A 14,622-nucleotide genomic window follows, 5' to 3' on the forward strand; every position below is an offset into this window, starting at 1 on the left:
TTGGGAGACTTTCAGCTTTGATCAGTATACAAATATTACTTGATTTCCTATTTTCCCATAGTATTGCGACAAAAACTATCAATCTTACCCAAACGCCACTTTCTATGCGTCGGTGGTAAGTTTTCAACTATTTTTTTCATCTGAGCTTGATTGTGGCGACCGAATGAGAGTTGTCACATCAAAGCGAATTCTCCATAGTTTGTGTGGAAAATGCGCGGGATGAGATTTGTGCTTGCCTCAGTGAACAAAACAAGTGTGTTAGCCTTTCTGCAGTGTTCGGAAGCGTGATAAATTATTCACAAGGGATTGCCACTCAGGTAGAGGTTGGCGAGGGTAAACAACGTAGGCTATCGGAAGGCCACCCGTCATCATCAATGGTATAATTTTCTCAGAGAAGGCATAAATTGCCTTTTACGCGAATTTCATAACGGCTACCTGGAGAAAATCGGGGCAAACCCACACACGTATCTAGCAATGAGTGGATATCTGGGAGACCTCTCTGCTTCTCAACAAAAGAGCCTTGAGGAATTTAAAGGAATGTTAACAACAGAGACCATTAGTGATGAGGTAAGGTAAACTATGACCGGTAGGGATCGAGATCCCAATGTAATCTTGGATCCGTTTATTACCACTGCTGTATCTAGGCGCGATAAGTTTTTTTTCACGTGTGAATGCTAACAAAGCAATTTCGTGTGGAGCTGTTGGCTAATAAATTGTTTGGAGGCTAACATCCGATCGTTCCTGGATGTTTACGTCGGGATGCGATGTAATAAAAGTTAAATTAGCTCTGAGCTTATATTTACGATTCGTTGTTAAAACCCTGAAAAGTAAAATGATTTTGTAATAAATGACGTGGAAATGAGCTGTTGAAATAAGCAAAATTTCCGCTTTGTGCCCATTCTTTGTCGCAAAGCTGTGTCACTAGGTATGCTTTTTCAAGGTCGATGAAAATTACTCTGGAGAACTCAGCTTCCCAAGCAAGAAGTTACTGAATGTATTAATCAACGAATATTAATAACCAACTTCATACGATCGATGTTTACAAGACTGTTCAGTCCCTGGAGCTCGATATCACCCCTCACGATAAATGCAGTATATTTATAGATCACCTGCACGTTGGCACGTCATTTTCATAATCCTCTCTTTGCAATAATACAACTTGTGGATTACGTCTGGTGCATGTATTACGTGATATTTTTTGTGTCGATGCTGACGGAAATTAAACATAGAATTAGGAATGCATCTCTCCGATGTTTTAACAACTCTTAAAAAATCTTTCGTTTTTCAAAGGTTTTATCGCATTATGCATGAATTTATAACTTGCTTCACAATTAGCTATTATAATATTAATTGTAAATATATTAGTCAAAGCGAAAGGACCTGTTCGCGAAAAAATATATTTAATTGTTTTTTTGAATTGTTTGTTGTTTGATTGTAACGTTCAGCTTTTCTTTGTGGAGATATTTTCTTATTGCCTCAAAAGTGGGAAAATTATAAATATATTTTATGAAAAATTTGATCTGATTTTTAGTAGTTAGAAAATATTGACAAAATCATCTTTTTTTTCTTATTAAGGTTGTGTAATTTTCAGCAGTTTCTTTGAGATAAATGTTTAACTTGCCTGGTTTTATGAAATTATGCAAACTTGGAATATTCATAATTTAAATAAGAGAGGCTCTTTTACAAAACGTTTGTGACGGTTATTGTTTGAAAGTGTAAATTATGAAATTTTCTGGTATCAGAGCATGCACAAATTATTTCAGCAGAACAACACCTGTCTGTCAAGTTGGGTTAATCTCTTCTCTCAAATCTGAAAGGGTGTAAGTTGGTTTATAGTTTGTGCTTTGCTATTGATACTGCTATATTTAAAAAGCAAGAACAAAGAAGGCCAGAAATCTTTTCATCATAATGAAGTCAGTTTGTGCTTATAATTAGTATTATGTTCTATTGTTTAGGATGTTCAAAAGGTTTCCAATTTCAAGAATAATTATTAGAAATTCACAACTGTTAATTAGCTGGGTTTAGTTTATGTTGATTCTGATGAATTCTGGAAATTTTTTTGCATAGAATTTCAAGTTACCTTACCTTGGAGAACAATCTTCTTAATCATTACATTTTGGTCACACTTTTTGCTCAGAATTTTTTCACAAATACACTAAACAAAACTACTTATTTCCAAACTTGTTGTCAACTTTCCAATGCTATGGAATGATTTTTGGCATTTATTTAAAAAAAAAAAAAACAATGATAATATCCTAGCAAAATCTTTACAACTTTACATGCACTTTATTTTTATATTCCCTAAACTAGAAAAGACTTATCATTTTTGAAAGTGTGTTCCTTCACGGTATAAAAGATGTTGTATCTCATTGTAAAACTTAAACTGTCATCTGCAAAGCTAGAAAACTTGCTGGCCATTTCCTAATGTGTTTTTTTTGTAAGTTTTGTTGTGTGTAATTTTTAAGATTATCTGCATATCAAGGCCAGCAAGGATATAAAATCTGGTCTTATTCTTCTCAATTTCCTAATGTTAACCCTTTACAGCTTAACATCAGTGTGTACCTTCTCCTTACTATTCTTCATGCATTTCCTGAGGTGTTGTTGAGGAGAATGTGTTTCACAATCAAGAGCTTTTTTAATTGGTGATTGTTTCCTACATTCTCCTGATCTTGATGTATGATTTAGGGATGATACTGTGAGGAGAAATTAGATGTTAGTCACTTTCAGGGATCGTAGGTATAACAGGAATCTGATACATTTGTTTTAGGCAACTCTACTGAGATTTTTACGGGCGCGCAGTTTTGACACAAAGGCTGCTTACAAGTAAGACATTCTCTTAATTTACAGTTACTTTGTATAGTTCAACACAAATATAAGTTGATAGTCCCTTGAAACATATGTGTATTTGATTGATAATTGAGGATTGAGGTTTGTGGCAAGTGTTGAGATGTTCAAAGCTGTTCAAGAATGACTGTGGAGAAACGTTTTGATAGAGACAACAGAAAACTTTTAATTGGGTTAATTTTTTGACACAGCTGAATTTTCTTCACATTCAAACTGAGTGAAATCCTTAGTTCTGAATTTTTGTAAAGTAATATTATTGTGTATTGTAATGCAAGTGTTCTCCCACTCCCATTTTTTGGTAGCCAGTACATACGGACCCGGGAGTGGCGTGTTAACAATGATATAGATCATGTCCTCGAACGTGAGGTAAGTTTTCTTTGCTTTTTTATTATGAGTGTGAGTATGAACTTAGTCAGTAAGTGTGCTAGCTCTCAGATTACATACATGTATTAGTCAATTCGTCAGTCAGTCAGCCAGTCAGTCAGTCAGCCAGTCAGTCAGTCAGCCAGTCATTCAGTCAGCCAGTCAGTCAGCCAGTCAGTCAGTCAGCCAGTCAGTCAGTCAGCCAGTCATTCAGTCAGCTAGTCAGTCATCAGTTGGTCAGTCATTCATTCTGTCAGCTAGCCAGTCAGTCAGTTGGTCAGTTGTTAATAAGTTAGCAAGTCAGTTAGGCAGTCATTCAGTCTGTCAGTCAGTCTGGTGGTGGGTCAGTCAGTCATTCAGTCAACTTGCCAGTCATTCAGTCATTCAATCAACTAGCCAGTCATTCAGTCAATCAGCAAGTCAGTCAAATAGTCAGCAAGTCTGTCAGTCAGTCAGTCATTCTATCAGTCAGTCAGTCATTCCATCAGTCAGTCAGTCATTCCATCAGTCAGTCAGTCATTCCATCAGTCAGTCAGTCATTCAGCTAGTCAGTCTGTCATTCAGTCCATCAGTCAGTCAGTCAGTCAGCAAATCAGTCAGCAAGTCACTCAGTCAGTCAGCCAGTTGTCATTCAGCAAGTCAGTACATCAGTCAGTCAGTCAGAAAACTACTATTTAGCCCATTTTTTCATTGCACATTCTTTTAATGAGGTGATCAATCAGACTTTCACTTGTGCAACTAGTGGTCGTTAAATTAATGTTACTGTAATTTTCTGCAAAGTTTGAGAATTTTTTAATAAATGGTTAGCTCTCTTCCCATTTTGATTTTCACAATAATTTATTCTCTTATTTTTCCAGAGACCATTAGATGAAGAGATGAAAAAGGTATTAATATTCTAGACAGGCATATATATGTCATGAAGATCCAGCAACGTGAAAGGAAATGTAAAGAGAGGTTTACATGTATTTAATTAAAAATATCCTTGGCAAGATTTTTATTTATACAAATTCACATTTTTTCCCATTTATTTACATCCAAGATCGTATCCTGCAGTTTTCACAAATACGATAAACTTGGACGCCCCTGTTACATTGAACACACAGGAAGAACTGATACCACTGCCCTGATGAAGGTTTGTTCCAAACATTTAAAGTGGATCAATTTTTGTGCTTTATTTGTCACCTAAAATGTATTTTCTAAAAAGATCTTTTGGTTTTTTTTGAAAATCTCAAAACATATTCAAATTAAGACTTGCTTGTCTTTTTACATGTAGCTTCCTCAAGACCAATTCATAGGATGGCACATTTGGAATAATGAAAGACAAATTCAAAGAATGATGGAGTTTTCCACAAAACTTGTGAGTAACTTTACCCCTTTAAGTCCCACTAGTGACCATGACAGAATTTCTCCTTACACTGTCAGTACAATATCAAGCGGACAAGTAATGAGAATAAAGAAAAATATCAACTAGGGGATTATTAGTTGATCCAATACCAAATTCTCCTAACTAATATCATATGAATTGTATGGTAGACAGTAAGGAGAATTACTAATGAGATCTTGGGAGTTAAGGGGTTAATAAAGGTTATACTTGAGTCCCCAGTAGCCTACCAAGCAGATGAGTTAAAGAGAGGTTTGTTGGGAGTCTGGCACTAATTGTCAGTGCTAGATGCCTTGCAGACCTCTTGCTGGTTGCTTAAGGGAGAAATTAGAATCTTGTCACCCCTAAGGAATAAAAGGGTTGTGACAAACCTTGAAAATATGCTGCAATTACTCAGTAAATATGTTTCAGTCTGAGCACAACAGTTGAAATTAGCAATCTTGCAATGTCTTGTAGGCAAAACCACACAATGCATGAAGTTTCATGAGTTGATGTAAGCTTTGGCCTTAACTGCATAGTTTTTAAATGATCTATTTAATAATATTAATTTTATAAAATGCAAGACGTACATTTTTCTTTGATTTACAGGGACAACCAGTAGAAACAATGGTTCATATTCACGATATGACTGGGGCAAGTATGAGTCTAAGGTAAATTTATTATTAAAATTATATGCTTTGTCTAATTTCTGTCAACTGTGTACACCCTAACATCAGTTTGCATTTTCTCCTTCCTGTGCTCTTTACATTTCCTGAGGTGCTGGCAAGGAGAATTTCTTCAACAATCTAGAGTTTATTTAGTTGGTGATCATTTCCTTTATTCTCCTAACCTTTGTGTTTGATTCAGGGGTGATATTGTAAAGAGAAATTAGATACTAGTTACTCTTAGGGGTGAAAAAGGTTAAGGATCAGACAGGATTCTTAGTGTGTAGCCCTATAAGCTTCTTACTCATGTTCAAAATTATTAGAACTTGAAATAATGACAAATATAAATGACTGTGTAAGTTAATTTTGTTTCAGTTCTCCCTCGCTAGAAAGCATGTAAATATATACCTTTCCTTTTACTTCTCATTAGCCTGTCCAAGTTTTATAAATGCTGTCATTTTTTGAACAGGAAAACCTTGAATTTCTTTAAAAGAATAGCAAAACTTGATCAAGATTACTACCCTGAAAGAATGGGAAAGGTATGCCTTTGGTTCATGACACATTATTAGTTTGTTATGTATGATATAATAGTGCAGCTGACTTTTGTCCTCAAATGTTTTTAGGGAAAATATTTGAGTCCTCTCATTTTTTCATTGCCCATGTCACCCCTCCCTAGCAAACAAAACTTTTAAACTTGGGCCTGAAAACTTACTCTGCTTGAAGAGAAAAGTCCACTTTGCCATCAGGTTCTTCAATGAAAAGGTGTACAAAAGTTCAAATGATTTCCCTGTAGCAAAATGAAACTGGCTTTCATGAGGATTGCGAGGAATTGAAATGGTTTAGATAAGAAACTCAGAATTATTTATCTTGTGGCTGACAGTGATCCAAAAGGATTACAGGCCATGAATTGGGCCACAGGTATCAGGCTGTGAAGTTGATGGCCACCCAAAACCATTAAACCTTTAACTCCCAAGATCTGATTGTTAATTCTCCCCTCTAGCTGCTACACATTTCCTTGTAAATTAGTTATGAGAACTTGGTGCTGGATCAAGATAGCAACTTCTACCTGATAAGTTTGAATATTCTCATCACCTGTTTGCTGAATAATGTATGGATATTGTAGGGAGAAGTTTTATGTTAATCACTTCTGGTAGTTAAAGGGTTAAACCCAAATATTATATTAATAATTTGTAATATGTTAGGATCCAGACCCCTTGCATTAAGGAACTGCAGTTGACCTTAAAAAAATGGCAAGTGCATGGTTCATGTTGTGAGCTCCAAAATATTACAGTCAAATAACAATTATAATTATTATATATAATTATGTGATGTCCACTTGTTTTGATTAATGATTTCTACCTGCTATTTATTTCATTTTCAGATTTTCCTTGTCAACACCTCATGGTAAGATAACACAACAAAAATTTACTTCTTGATGGCATAGCTGCCTTTACATGGTCGCCATCTTTATTTTAAACCTGTGATTTCAATTGATTGTGTAGTACACTGAGCTTTGTGATATTCACAAAAGAGGAAGCAGGATTATTTTCTGATCCTAAGCTTTGATGCTTTCTAGGGTTTTTCCAGTCCTTTGGAGAATAGCCAAGATTTTCGTGGACCCAAAGACGAGAACGAAATGTGTTGTGCTTAAAAGCTCAGAGCTCAGCAAACTGTGTGACTATTTTGATCCTAAGGATTTGCCAGAGGAATTTGGAGGCACTTGTAGATGTGACAATGGCTGTCTTCCTCCTATACCCAAACACATGGTAAGGTTGATAGTTTTGACAGTCAAAAATTGTCATTCAGTAAGTCCACTAAGTATCTCAGGTGATCAAGATCTCTGATTATCGAAAGAATCCTTCCTTTGAAGTAAAAATTTTTAGGGACCTAACTTCCACACAAACTCTACACGAGCTGTTGTCTAGTCTTTTGTTTTGCTGTCTGACACCATCATGAAACGACAGCTTGCATTTATTTCAACCAAACATCTAACCCAGGCATACTCACAGTATTTAATCAGATTTATTATTCATTTACCCCTTTTTCTTAACACAGATATGAACCCTTTCATTCCCAAGATCTCATCAGTAATTCTCCTTACTATCTGCCATACGACTCTTGTGATATTGATTTGGAGAATTTGGTATTGAATCAACGAAAAATCCCCTAATCGCTATATTTCTTTATTCCTATCACTTGTCTGCTTAAGATTGCATTAACACTGTAAGGAGAAATTCTCTCTTGGTCACTCATGGGAATAAAAGGGTTAATAATTTGTTTTTATTCATTATTTCTTTTGTGATAAGAATTTAAATTGATTTTTTGTAGCTAGAAGTGAAAGACAATCCACAACTGATAGAGCAGACAATAGGTATGCTATTGTACATCCAAAACAATATTTAAAAGGTGGGAAGGGGGGTAAGGTGAGAGAATTAGGTGTGATGGATGATGAACAATAACCCTGTTCCCACCCCCCTCAGTAATGTTTCTTTACCTGGATCATAGTTTCCAGAGTCATACCTGAATCAAATCAGGGGAAAAATGGAAACTTTCTGATATTTCTGCTGTTATCCCTCAGAAACAAGCTGAAATTTGCATGTAGGCCAAAAAGGACAAAAGGATTTTGTAACAGTTTTATCACTTTTAATGCCCTTAAAGCCTAACCTATTTTATTGGAAATTTATGTGTAATCAACATATTTTATTTACAAACATAACAGATATACAAACAATTTTTTATAAAACCTTGCTTTAAACCACTGATGGTTCTTTGTATTATAAGTTATTATTGATATTATCTTTTGTAAAGCGATTATAAATTATCTATCTTTCGATTACTTATGACTCCTACTTTGCTTGGTCAGTAGTGCTAACTTAATTCATCTCTGATTCCATATTTAATGAAAACAAGCCTCAACTCCTCAGTTGTCAATGCTTGCAGTAACATTATAAAAATATGATTGTGAATTTCTAAAAAAATTTATATCCTGCAGGACCCAAGAAATCATTTACATATGAAGTAAACTGTGATAACAAGAAAGCTGACACGTCCATAGCATGGTATTTTAAAGCTACAAGGTGACTCTCATTTAATTTTAGTACGCAAAAGTCCATTTTACAGTTGCACGCTTGGTTGCTAAGCCTTTTTTCAGGAGTGAGGTTAAGGGTGACCTTGTTATGATACAAACTTTGCTGTGTTTCAAATACAAATTAATTTGTTATGCTAACTAGACACTGGTCTCCACCACGACACATGGTCACCTTCAGCCTCACTTCGAATCAAAGGCTTGGCAACTAAGTACACAACTATAAAATGACCTATTGATCAACTGCCCTTAATCTTTCAAATGTTGCAATAGGGTTTTTCTAGACTGGCTTTTTTTATATAGTACAGGTGCATGAACTTGTTTACAAAGAAAAATAACCAGAGATAAATATCTACCTGTTTAGTCTAACCTAACTCAGTCAATAAGTATTGGTATTTTTACCCCCTATTTTTCCTCTTTGTTACTTTTTGTGCAACTGGATGGCTTTTTCTGGTCTGCGTGTACCATTATGTTTGGCCACATACTAGGTTTTATTATGATCTTAAAAGAAAAACTTGTGAGTCTGTATACTGGTCTTATGATGTTGATCATTATTTCTTGTTTTGTAGTAAAGATATTCAATTTGGAATTAAGTTCAAGGCCAAGCCTCATTCAGGATGGAAAGACAATGAAAATGAAATTGAGGAGATCTGGGTCGAGGAGCTTGAGCCAATTACAGAATGTGATGTATCAGTGACTGGGTAAGGTTGGCTCTAGTGCATAATTCTCCCCTCTAAGTGGTATATATTTCCTTGTAAATGAGTGGAGAGAATTTGGTGTTGTATCAATATCAGGCTGATGTACCTGCTTCAGGGATAACTTTAACCCTTTAACTCCTAGCGGTGATTCATTTGTATTTAGCGGTGATTCATATGTAACTTCTCCCTTTAATAGCCATAGATTATCCAGCAAACAAATAATGAGAATACTCAAAATAATCAGGTATATGTTATTATCTTGATCTAACACCAAATTCTGGCAACTAATTTACAAGGAAATGGTTAGCAGCTAGAGGGGGGAATTGATAATCAGATCTTGAGTGTTAAAGGGTTAAGGAAAAGTTAAATGAATTAACTTTGGTAAGCCATTTCAATTTGTGACACCTGTCAATCCCTCATCATGGGTAACCCATTCAATTTCTGTCAGTTTTCTATCAGTCTTTAACTTGGTATTTTATGTCTGTTACTAAGCCTATTCAAGGTCTGACACCTGTCAATATCTGTACAGCACACTAAGTATGCACATCCCTGTGTCTAAAATTTATCAATATCTTTCTCACCAGTCAGTGTGTTTTTATGATTGACACTTGTCCATAACCTTTCAGTTTCTACACTCCACCTTGTCCTGGTATCTGCACCTTAGTGTGGGACAATTCAAACTGCAAGTGGCTCTCAAGAACAATCAAGTAAGAACACCAACCTTAAAAATATTGCAAAGTAGTTAAGGGTCTTGAGGTGGGTTTCTCAAAGGTTGCAATAACTTAATGGCTTAGAAAACAAAATGGGCTGGTTAGGGTGGTGGAAACTGTTTCTCGATTCTTTAAATTTTGATTCTAGAATATGGCTTTGGGCCTGTTAAGTTATTTGGCCTTTCAAGAAATGGTACCTTGATCATGTCTAGCCAGTGAAAGGGCTGTGTTTATCAATACAGTGGTCAAACATCTGCACATGTGGGAACGTTATAATAATCAGATGGCATGTTTTCAGCCTGTCAGAACCAAGTTGTTTGAGTTACCAACAACCAGTGCGAGCCAGTAAGTCACAGAGTTTTAGGGTTAGGGGTTAAAAAGATAAATAAAGAGGATTCCTGTATTTGTAGAGGCTTTGTGCTCATCAAGCCTTGAGTTTTCCTTTTACCTACTTTTGTTTCCATTTGAAGATTTCTATGGACAGTTCAATTTTCTTTTGCATATGTTGCAACACAGCAGTTTTTTCTTATCTTTTACTTTGAAATTTTGCATGGGAAATTGGCACACAACTGGCCAAAAATGATCCCCTCACACAAACCCGATATTTGACCACTGTGTTACATCCATCACTGTCAAGGGGCTACATCACAGTCTGTGCAATCTACCAAACCTACGGTCACCAGACCATGCAGCTATCCTTGTTTCTTGTCAGTTTATTGATTACCCCTCTGTTTTTGTTGTTGTTGTTGTTGTTGCTTTTTTTGTTTAGCTAAACTCATATTTTGTTGTCTCTTTCCAGTTGCAGTTAATTTACATTTGCTTGATGCAAAAAATTATTCAATATGATTGTAAGATTTCTGGTCCTCTTTCTAGGTACCATGTCATGGTCAGTGAGGTAGACTCTGATGAAGAAATATCAACTAATGGTAACAAAGAAATTTGCTAAACAGCAATTATTGTTGGGGCAGCTTGTAGAATGCAGTATCCATTTGCCAATTAACACTTAGAATAGGGGCTGGAGATCTCCATCATGTAATGGTTGATGAGGGCAAAGCCTGATTATTATGCAATGAAATCTAAAGCAAATAATCTAATTGCTTTGGTATAAATCTATTCATCTTTGAAAACATAACAACAACTTATTTAAAGACAGTCTCATGTTGTTGTGGCTACTGCCTCTTACAGGAGGTGAAGCCACAGAATGATGTTACATTGTTGAGATGAGTAAGTGAGTGAGTTTTACAAGAGAATTCTGATCTTGACCCAGTTTTGATCAGATGTTTCTGGGTGCTACTTATTGTTTGATTCAGAGTATCTTAGTACTGTAGTTCGACATTCACACAACACCCTGGTAAGTTTTCTCCTTTTGTGATTTCTGGCTTATAGCCTCTAACACATTATTTTTTGTAGATATAGGCATTTGATATGTAATGTTATATGATAAGCTGAGTTATACATGCATTTGGATTGGTTCTTATTTATATGTCAGAAGACGGATGCAAAGATAACATCACTTGAAAAATTTCAGTGATCCACCCAGCTGCACCTGGGTGCTACTTTTTTGTTTTAACCTCATTTTTCTGTCGTCTGTGATTTTTTACTGAACAGACACAGAAACATGTAATCTAATCATTAACCCCTTAACTCTCAGGAGTGACCAAGACAGAATTTCTCCTTACAATATCAATTCAATGTCAAGAAGACAGGTGATAAGAATAAAGAAAAACATCAGTGGGGCTATTAATAGTTGATCTAATACCAAAATCTCCAAGCTAACGTCATGAGAACTGTATAGCAGACACTGAGGAGAATTACTTATGTGATCTGGGAGTGAAAGGGTCAAACTTTTCCTAATTTTGATACACAATCAAAAATAAGAATAACAAAATTTTTTAACCAGGAAATATGTCTTGTCACATCCTTTTAAGCCTTTAACTAAATGATTAACATATAACTTCTCCCCTATAACATCCACACATTATCCAGACGAATAGTATTGAGAAGACTCAAACTTATCGGGTAGAAGTTAGTAATCTTGATCTAACACCAAATTCTCATGACTTATTTACAAGGAAAGTGTAGCAGCTAGAAGGGAGAGTTAACAATCAGGGCTCAGTTGTTCAAAGGCTGATTAGCACTAACCCAGGGTTAAATTGTAATCCAGCTTTCTTTATTTCTTTGTTCAAAAGTATTTTAGGGAAAATTTTCACTATTCTTTTTAGAACATCCAATGATCAAATTGCAAGCAAAAATATTTGAACTGAATTTTCTCTCAAAGTTTTCAGACCTGAAATCAAATTTCACACTAACCCTGGGTTATCTTAACCCACCTTTGAACAACCGGGGCCAGATCTTTGGAGTTAAAGGCTTAACATCTAAAAGGAATTTTTCTCTCCATAAAGGATGGTGGATATTTTCATAGCATAGGTTTTAACTGTGGCAATTATATATGGTAAATTATTAGTTAATGGTAAATGATAACAACATTATTTATTAGTGAGAGTTATCCTGCAATTAGAATCCAAGGTATTTAATGGAATGATCATGAATTCTGGAAATATTTTTCTAGTGATAAACCATTTAACAAGCTATTTAAACAGCTTATGATACTCATATAAGGATACTTGCCATGATCACTTATTCCTTATAAACATGCTGCTTGATGGAAAGTGATAATAATTAATATGTTGGTGAGAGTTATTTCAAGTGAATTTTTAGATTTCCCTCAGATATTTGTAGCACGAGGTTGAAAACTGCTAATTGTGTATATAAATAAAGACTCAACGAATTATAAGATTCAGAACAAACGAGCATTTTTAGCTTTGTTCTTCAACTTCATACAATTTGGACATACGCTGAATTCTAAAAAGTGCTACAATATCTTTTCTACTAACTTATGGAATTTTCCTATTTTTCATACGCAGAAAACGTTTTTATGGGACTCAATGTGAAGTGTTAATGATATTTTCCAAGAGAAAAAAAAGGGTTGATCTTATCGCTATTAATGAAATATTTTCCAAGAGAAAATATTTATTTAAACTTGGTTGTATGTAATTTTGTGAAACAAGCTAAAAATGTCATGGTCGGGTGTTTCAACTTAATAGGGCTGTTTTATAGTTCTTTGATAAATTTCAAGTATTGCTTCTAACTAATATTTGAAACTTTTTCTACTGACATAGAAGTGTACTCAGTTATCAGAGAATACTTTTCTGAAAATAAGCTAAAATCATTCTGTAAGCGTTAGCCGCTGCTTAGGCGTTTCCCGCGCTTTTAGTTAGCTATTTGTTTGCAATCCCTTGTTGCATTTTTCCCGCTCATATTTTCCCGCTCATTTTTCGCGCCATAAGACTGGCTGCTTCGGATTTTTGTATTCGGTAATAAAAAGGGGTCCATTACCTCGAAGAATTTCCAGCCAATCAGGTTCAATCAATCCAGAAGCGTTGCCAATGGTTACACGTTTCTCGCGCTTTTCGATTAGCTGGTTGCATTTTTCTCGCCCATTTTTTCCCGCGCTTTTACCGGCTCCTTCGGGTTATGATTGGTTTATTCTGTAGCCCGTAGTTGGTCTCTTTTCACGCTGCACAACTTTGGCTAAGCACGACGCTTCAAACCAATACTTTTTTTTAAGTGGTAAGTTCCAAGAAACTTAAAACTAATGCGATTATTTAAGTATTTATTGGCTTATTGTGGCTGTTTATTTACACTTACTTTCGGTCCTTTTTCAAAATATTTGAACAAGAGAAGAGTAAACTTAATCCTCTCTTGAGTTTATGTTATTTACATATTGTAATGTTAACGTAACTTTCTCATTAAGAGAACTTTAGATAACGCATATGCGTTTTTAGATGGTATACAAGTAGTATTATATTTTGAAGTTAGAATATACGAATAAACCAGCATAAAAAAAGTGTCTTTGTGGTTTTTGTCTTAATTATATTTTTTAAATAAATATAATCATTGAAATTCTGGAAGTGTCTTCTCAGGTAAGAGCCATTTCGAAAGTGCATGACGGAAGAGGGACATTAGTGACTGAACTAGAACAGACGGAGATGGTTCAGTAGTTAGAATACTCGATGACCTTCATCGTGCTCTGATGAATTCGGACAGAAACGTCCAAATCTAGACGATATGGTTCGAAATCGGACGAATCTGTCTGAAATTGGGCTGGACAGTTCGTAATTTATCGACCCTTCCAGAAGAAGACAGAACGTTCAGAATTTAGGTGACACTGTTCGAAATAGGACGAAACCTTCCAAAATTAGACGAAGCCCTCCGAAATTGGGCAGAACAATCAAACGGAAGTGTCCAAAAGGGGATGGGAACGTCCTAAATCGACTGTCCACTTCGAAATCAGACGGCGGCGTCAGGAAACAGATAGACCCGACCGAAATCACACGAAGTTGTCCGAAATAAGTCAGAGCCGCGGTCGACAACACTGATCAAAGCAGTACAGGCGAGGGAAATCTGACTAGCTGATCACTCGGGACTTTTGTTCAGTGTTTGAGCTAGTGACCTCGACTTGGTACAATTATGTTTCAATTCCTCTAATTGCTTCTTTGATCATAACACCGGCCGCTGTGAAGTTACCGCACAGACTGCCAAAGCGGGATAGTTCAAAACAATTGAACTGAAAATTAACTTCACTAATCTATGTGTGAAGGATTGGTCTTCAGGAAAACATGTTATTGTCGGATCGTCTTCAACATCTCCATGACGCTAATTTCAAAACAACTGAACACCATAACAGATAAGGGGAAATATGGAATAAATTTTGTGGGAAGGACTGTCTATTTTAAAGCGTATTGCGGTTTCCTCTGGTCTTTTAAGATAGCGTGGGAATGGTGTATCAATACATTTTCTCAGTCATTCGCCGCTAACTGTAAAACGGAGAGGGAAA

The 14,622-nt window shown here is 35.6% G+C and overlaps 1 protein-coding gene across 1 annotated transcript; it reads left to right on the forward strand.

Moving 5' to 3' along the window:
• The first annotated feature begins 37 nt into the window (after positions 1-37).
• LOC113664165 (uncharacterized) lies at positions 38-11,613 on the forward strand. The gene is made up of 15 exons (XM_089194217.1): positions 38-567; positions 2,768-2,823; positions 3,147-3,210; positions 4,065-4,091; positions 4,247-4,339; positions 4,481-4,564; positions 5,177-5,238; positions 5,702-5,771; positions 6,614-6,636; positions 6,809-6,998; positions 7,561-7,603; positions 8,225-8,309; positions 8,887-9,018; positions 9,642-9,722; positions 10,599-11,613. The coding sequence occupies exons 1-15, from the start codon at positions 475-477 to the stop codon at positions 10,669-10,671; spliced, it is 1,176 nt and encodes a 391-aa protein (XP_089050343.1). The 5' UTR covers positions 38-474; the 3' UTR covers positions 10,672-11,613.
• The last annotated feature ends 3,009 nt before the right edge of the window (positions 11,614-14,622 follow it).

This window comes from Pocillopora damicornis, chromosome 14 (assembly GCF_964200805.1).
Source record: "Pocillopora damicornis chromosome 14, jaPocDami1.2, whole genome shotgun sequence".
NCBI lineage: Eukaryota > Metazoa > Cnidaria > Anthozoa > Scleractinia > Pocilloporidae > Pocillopora > Pocillopora damicornis.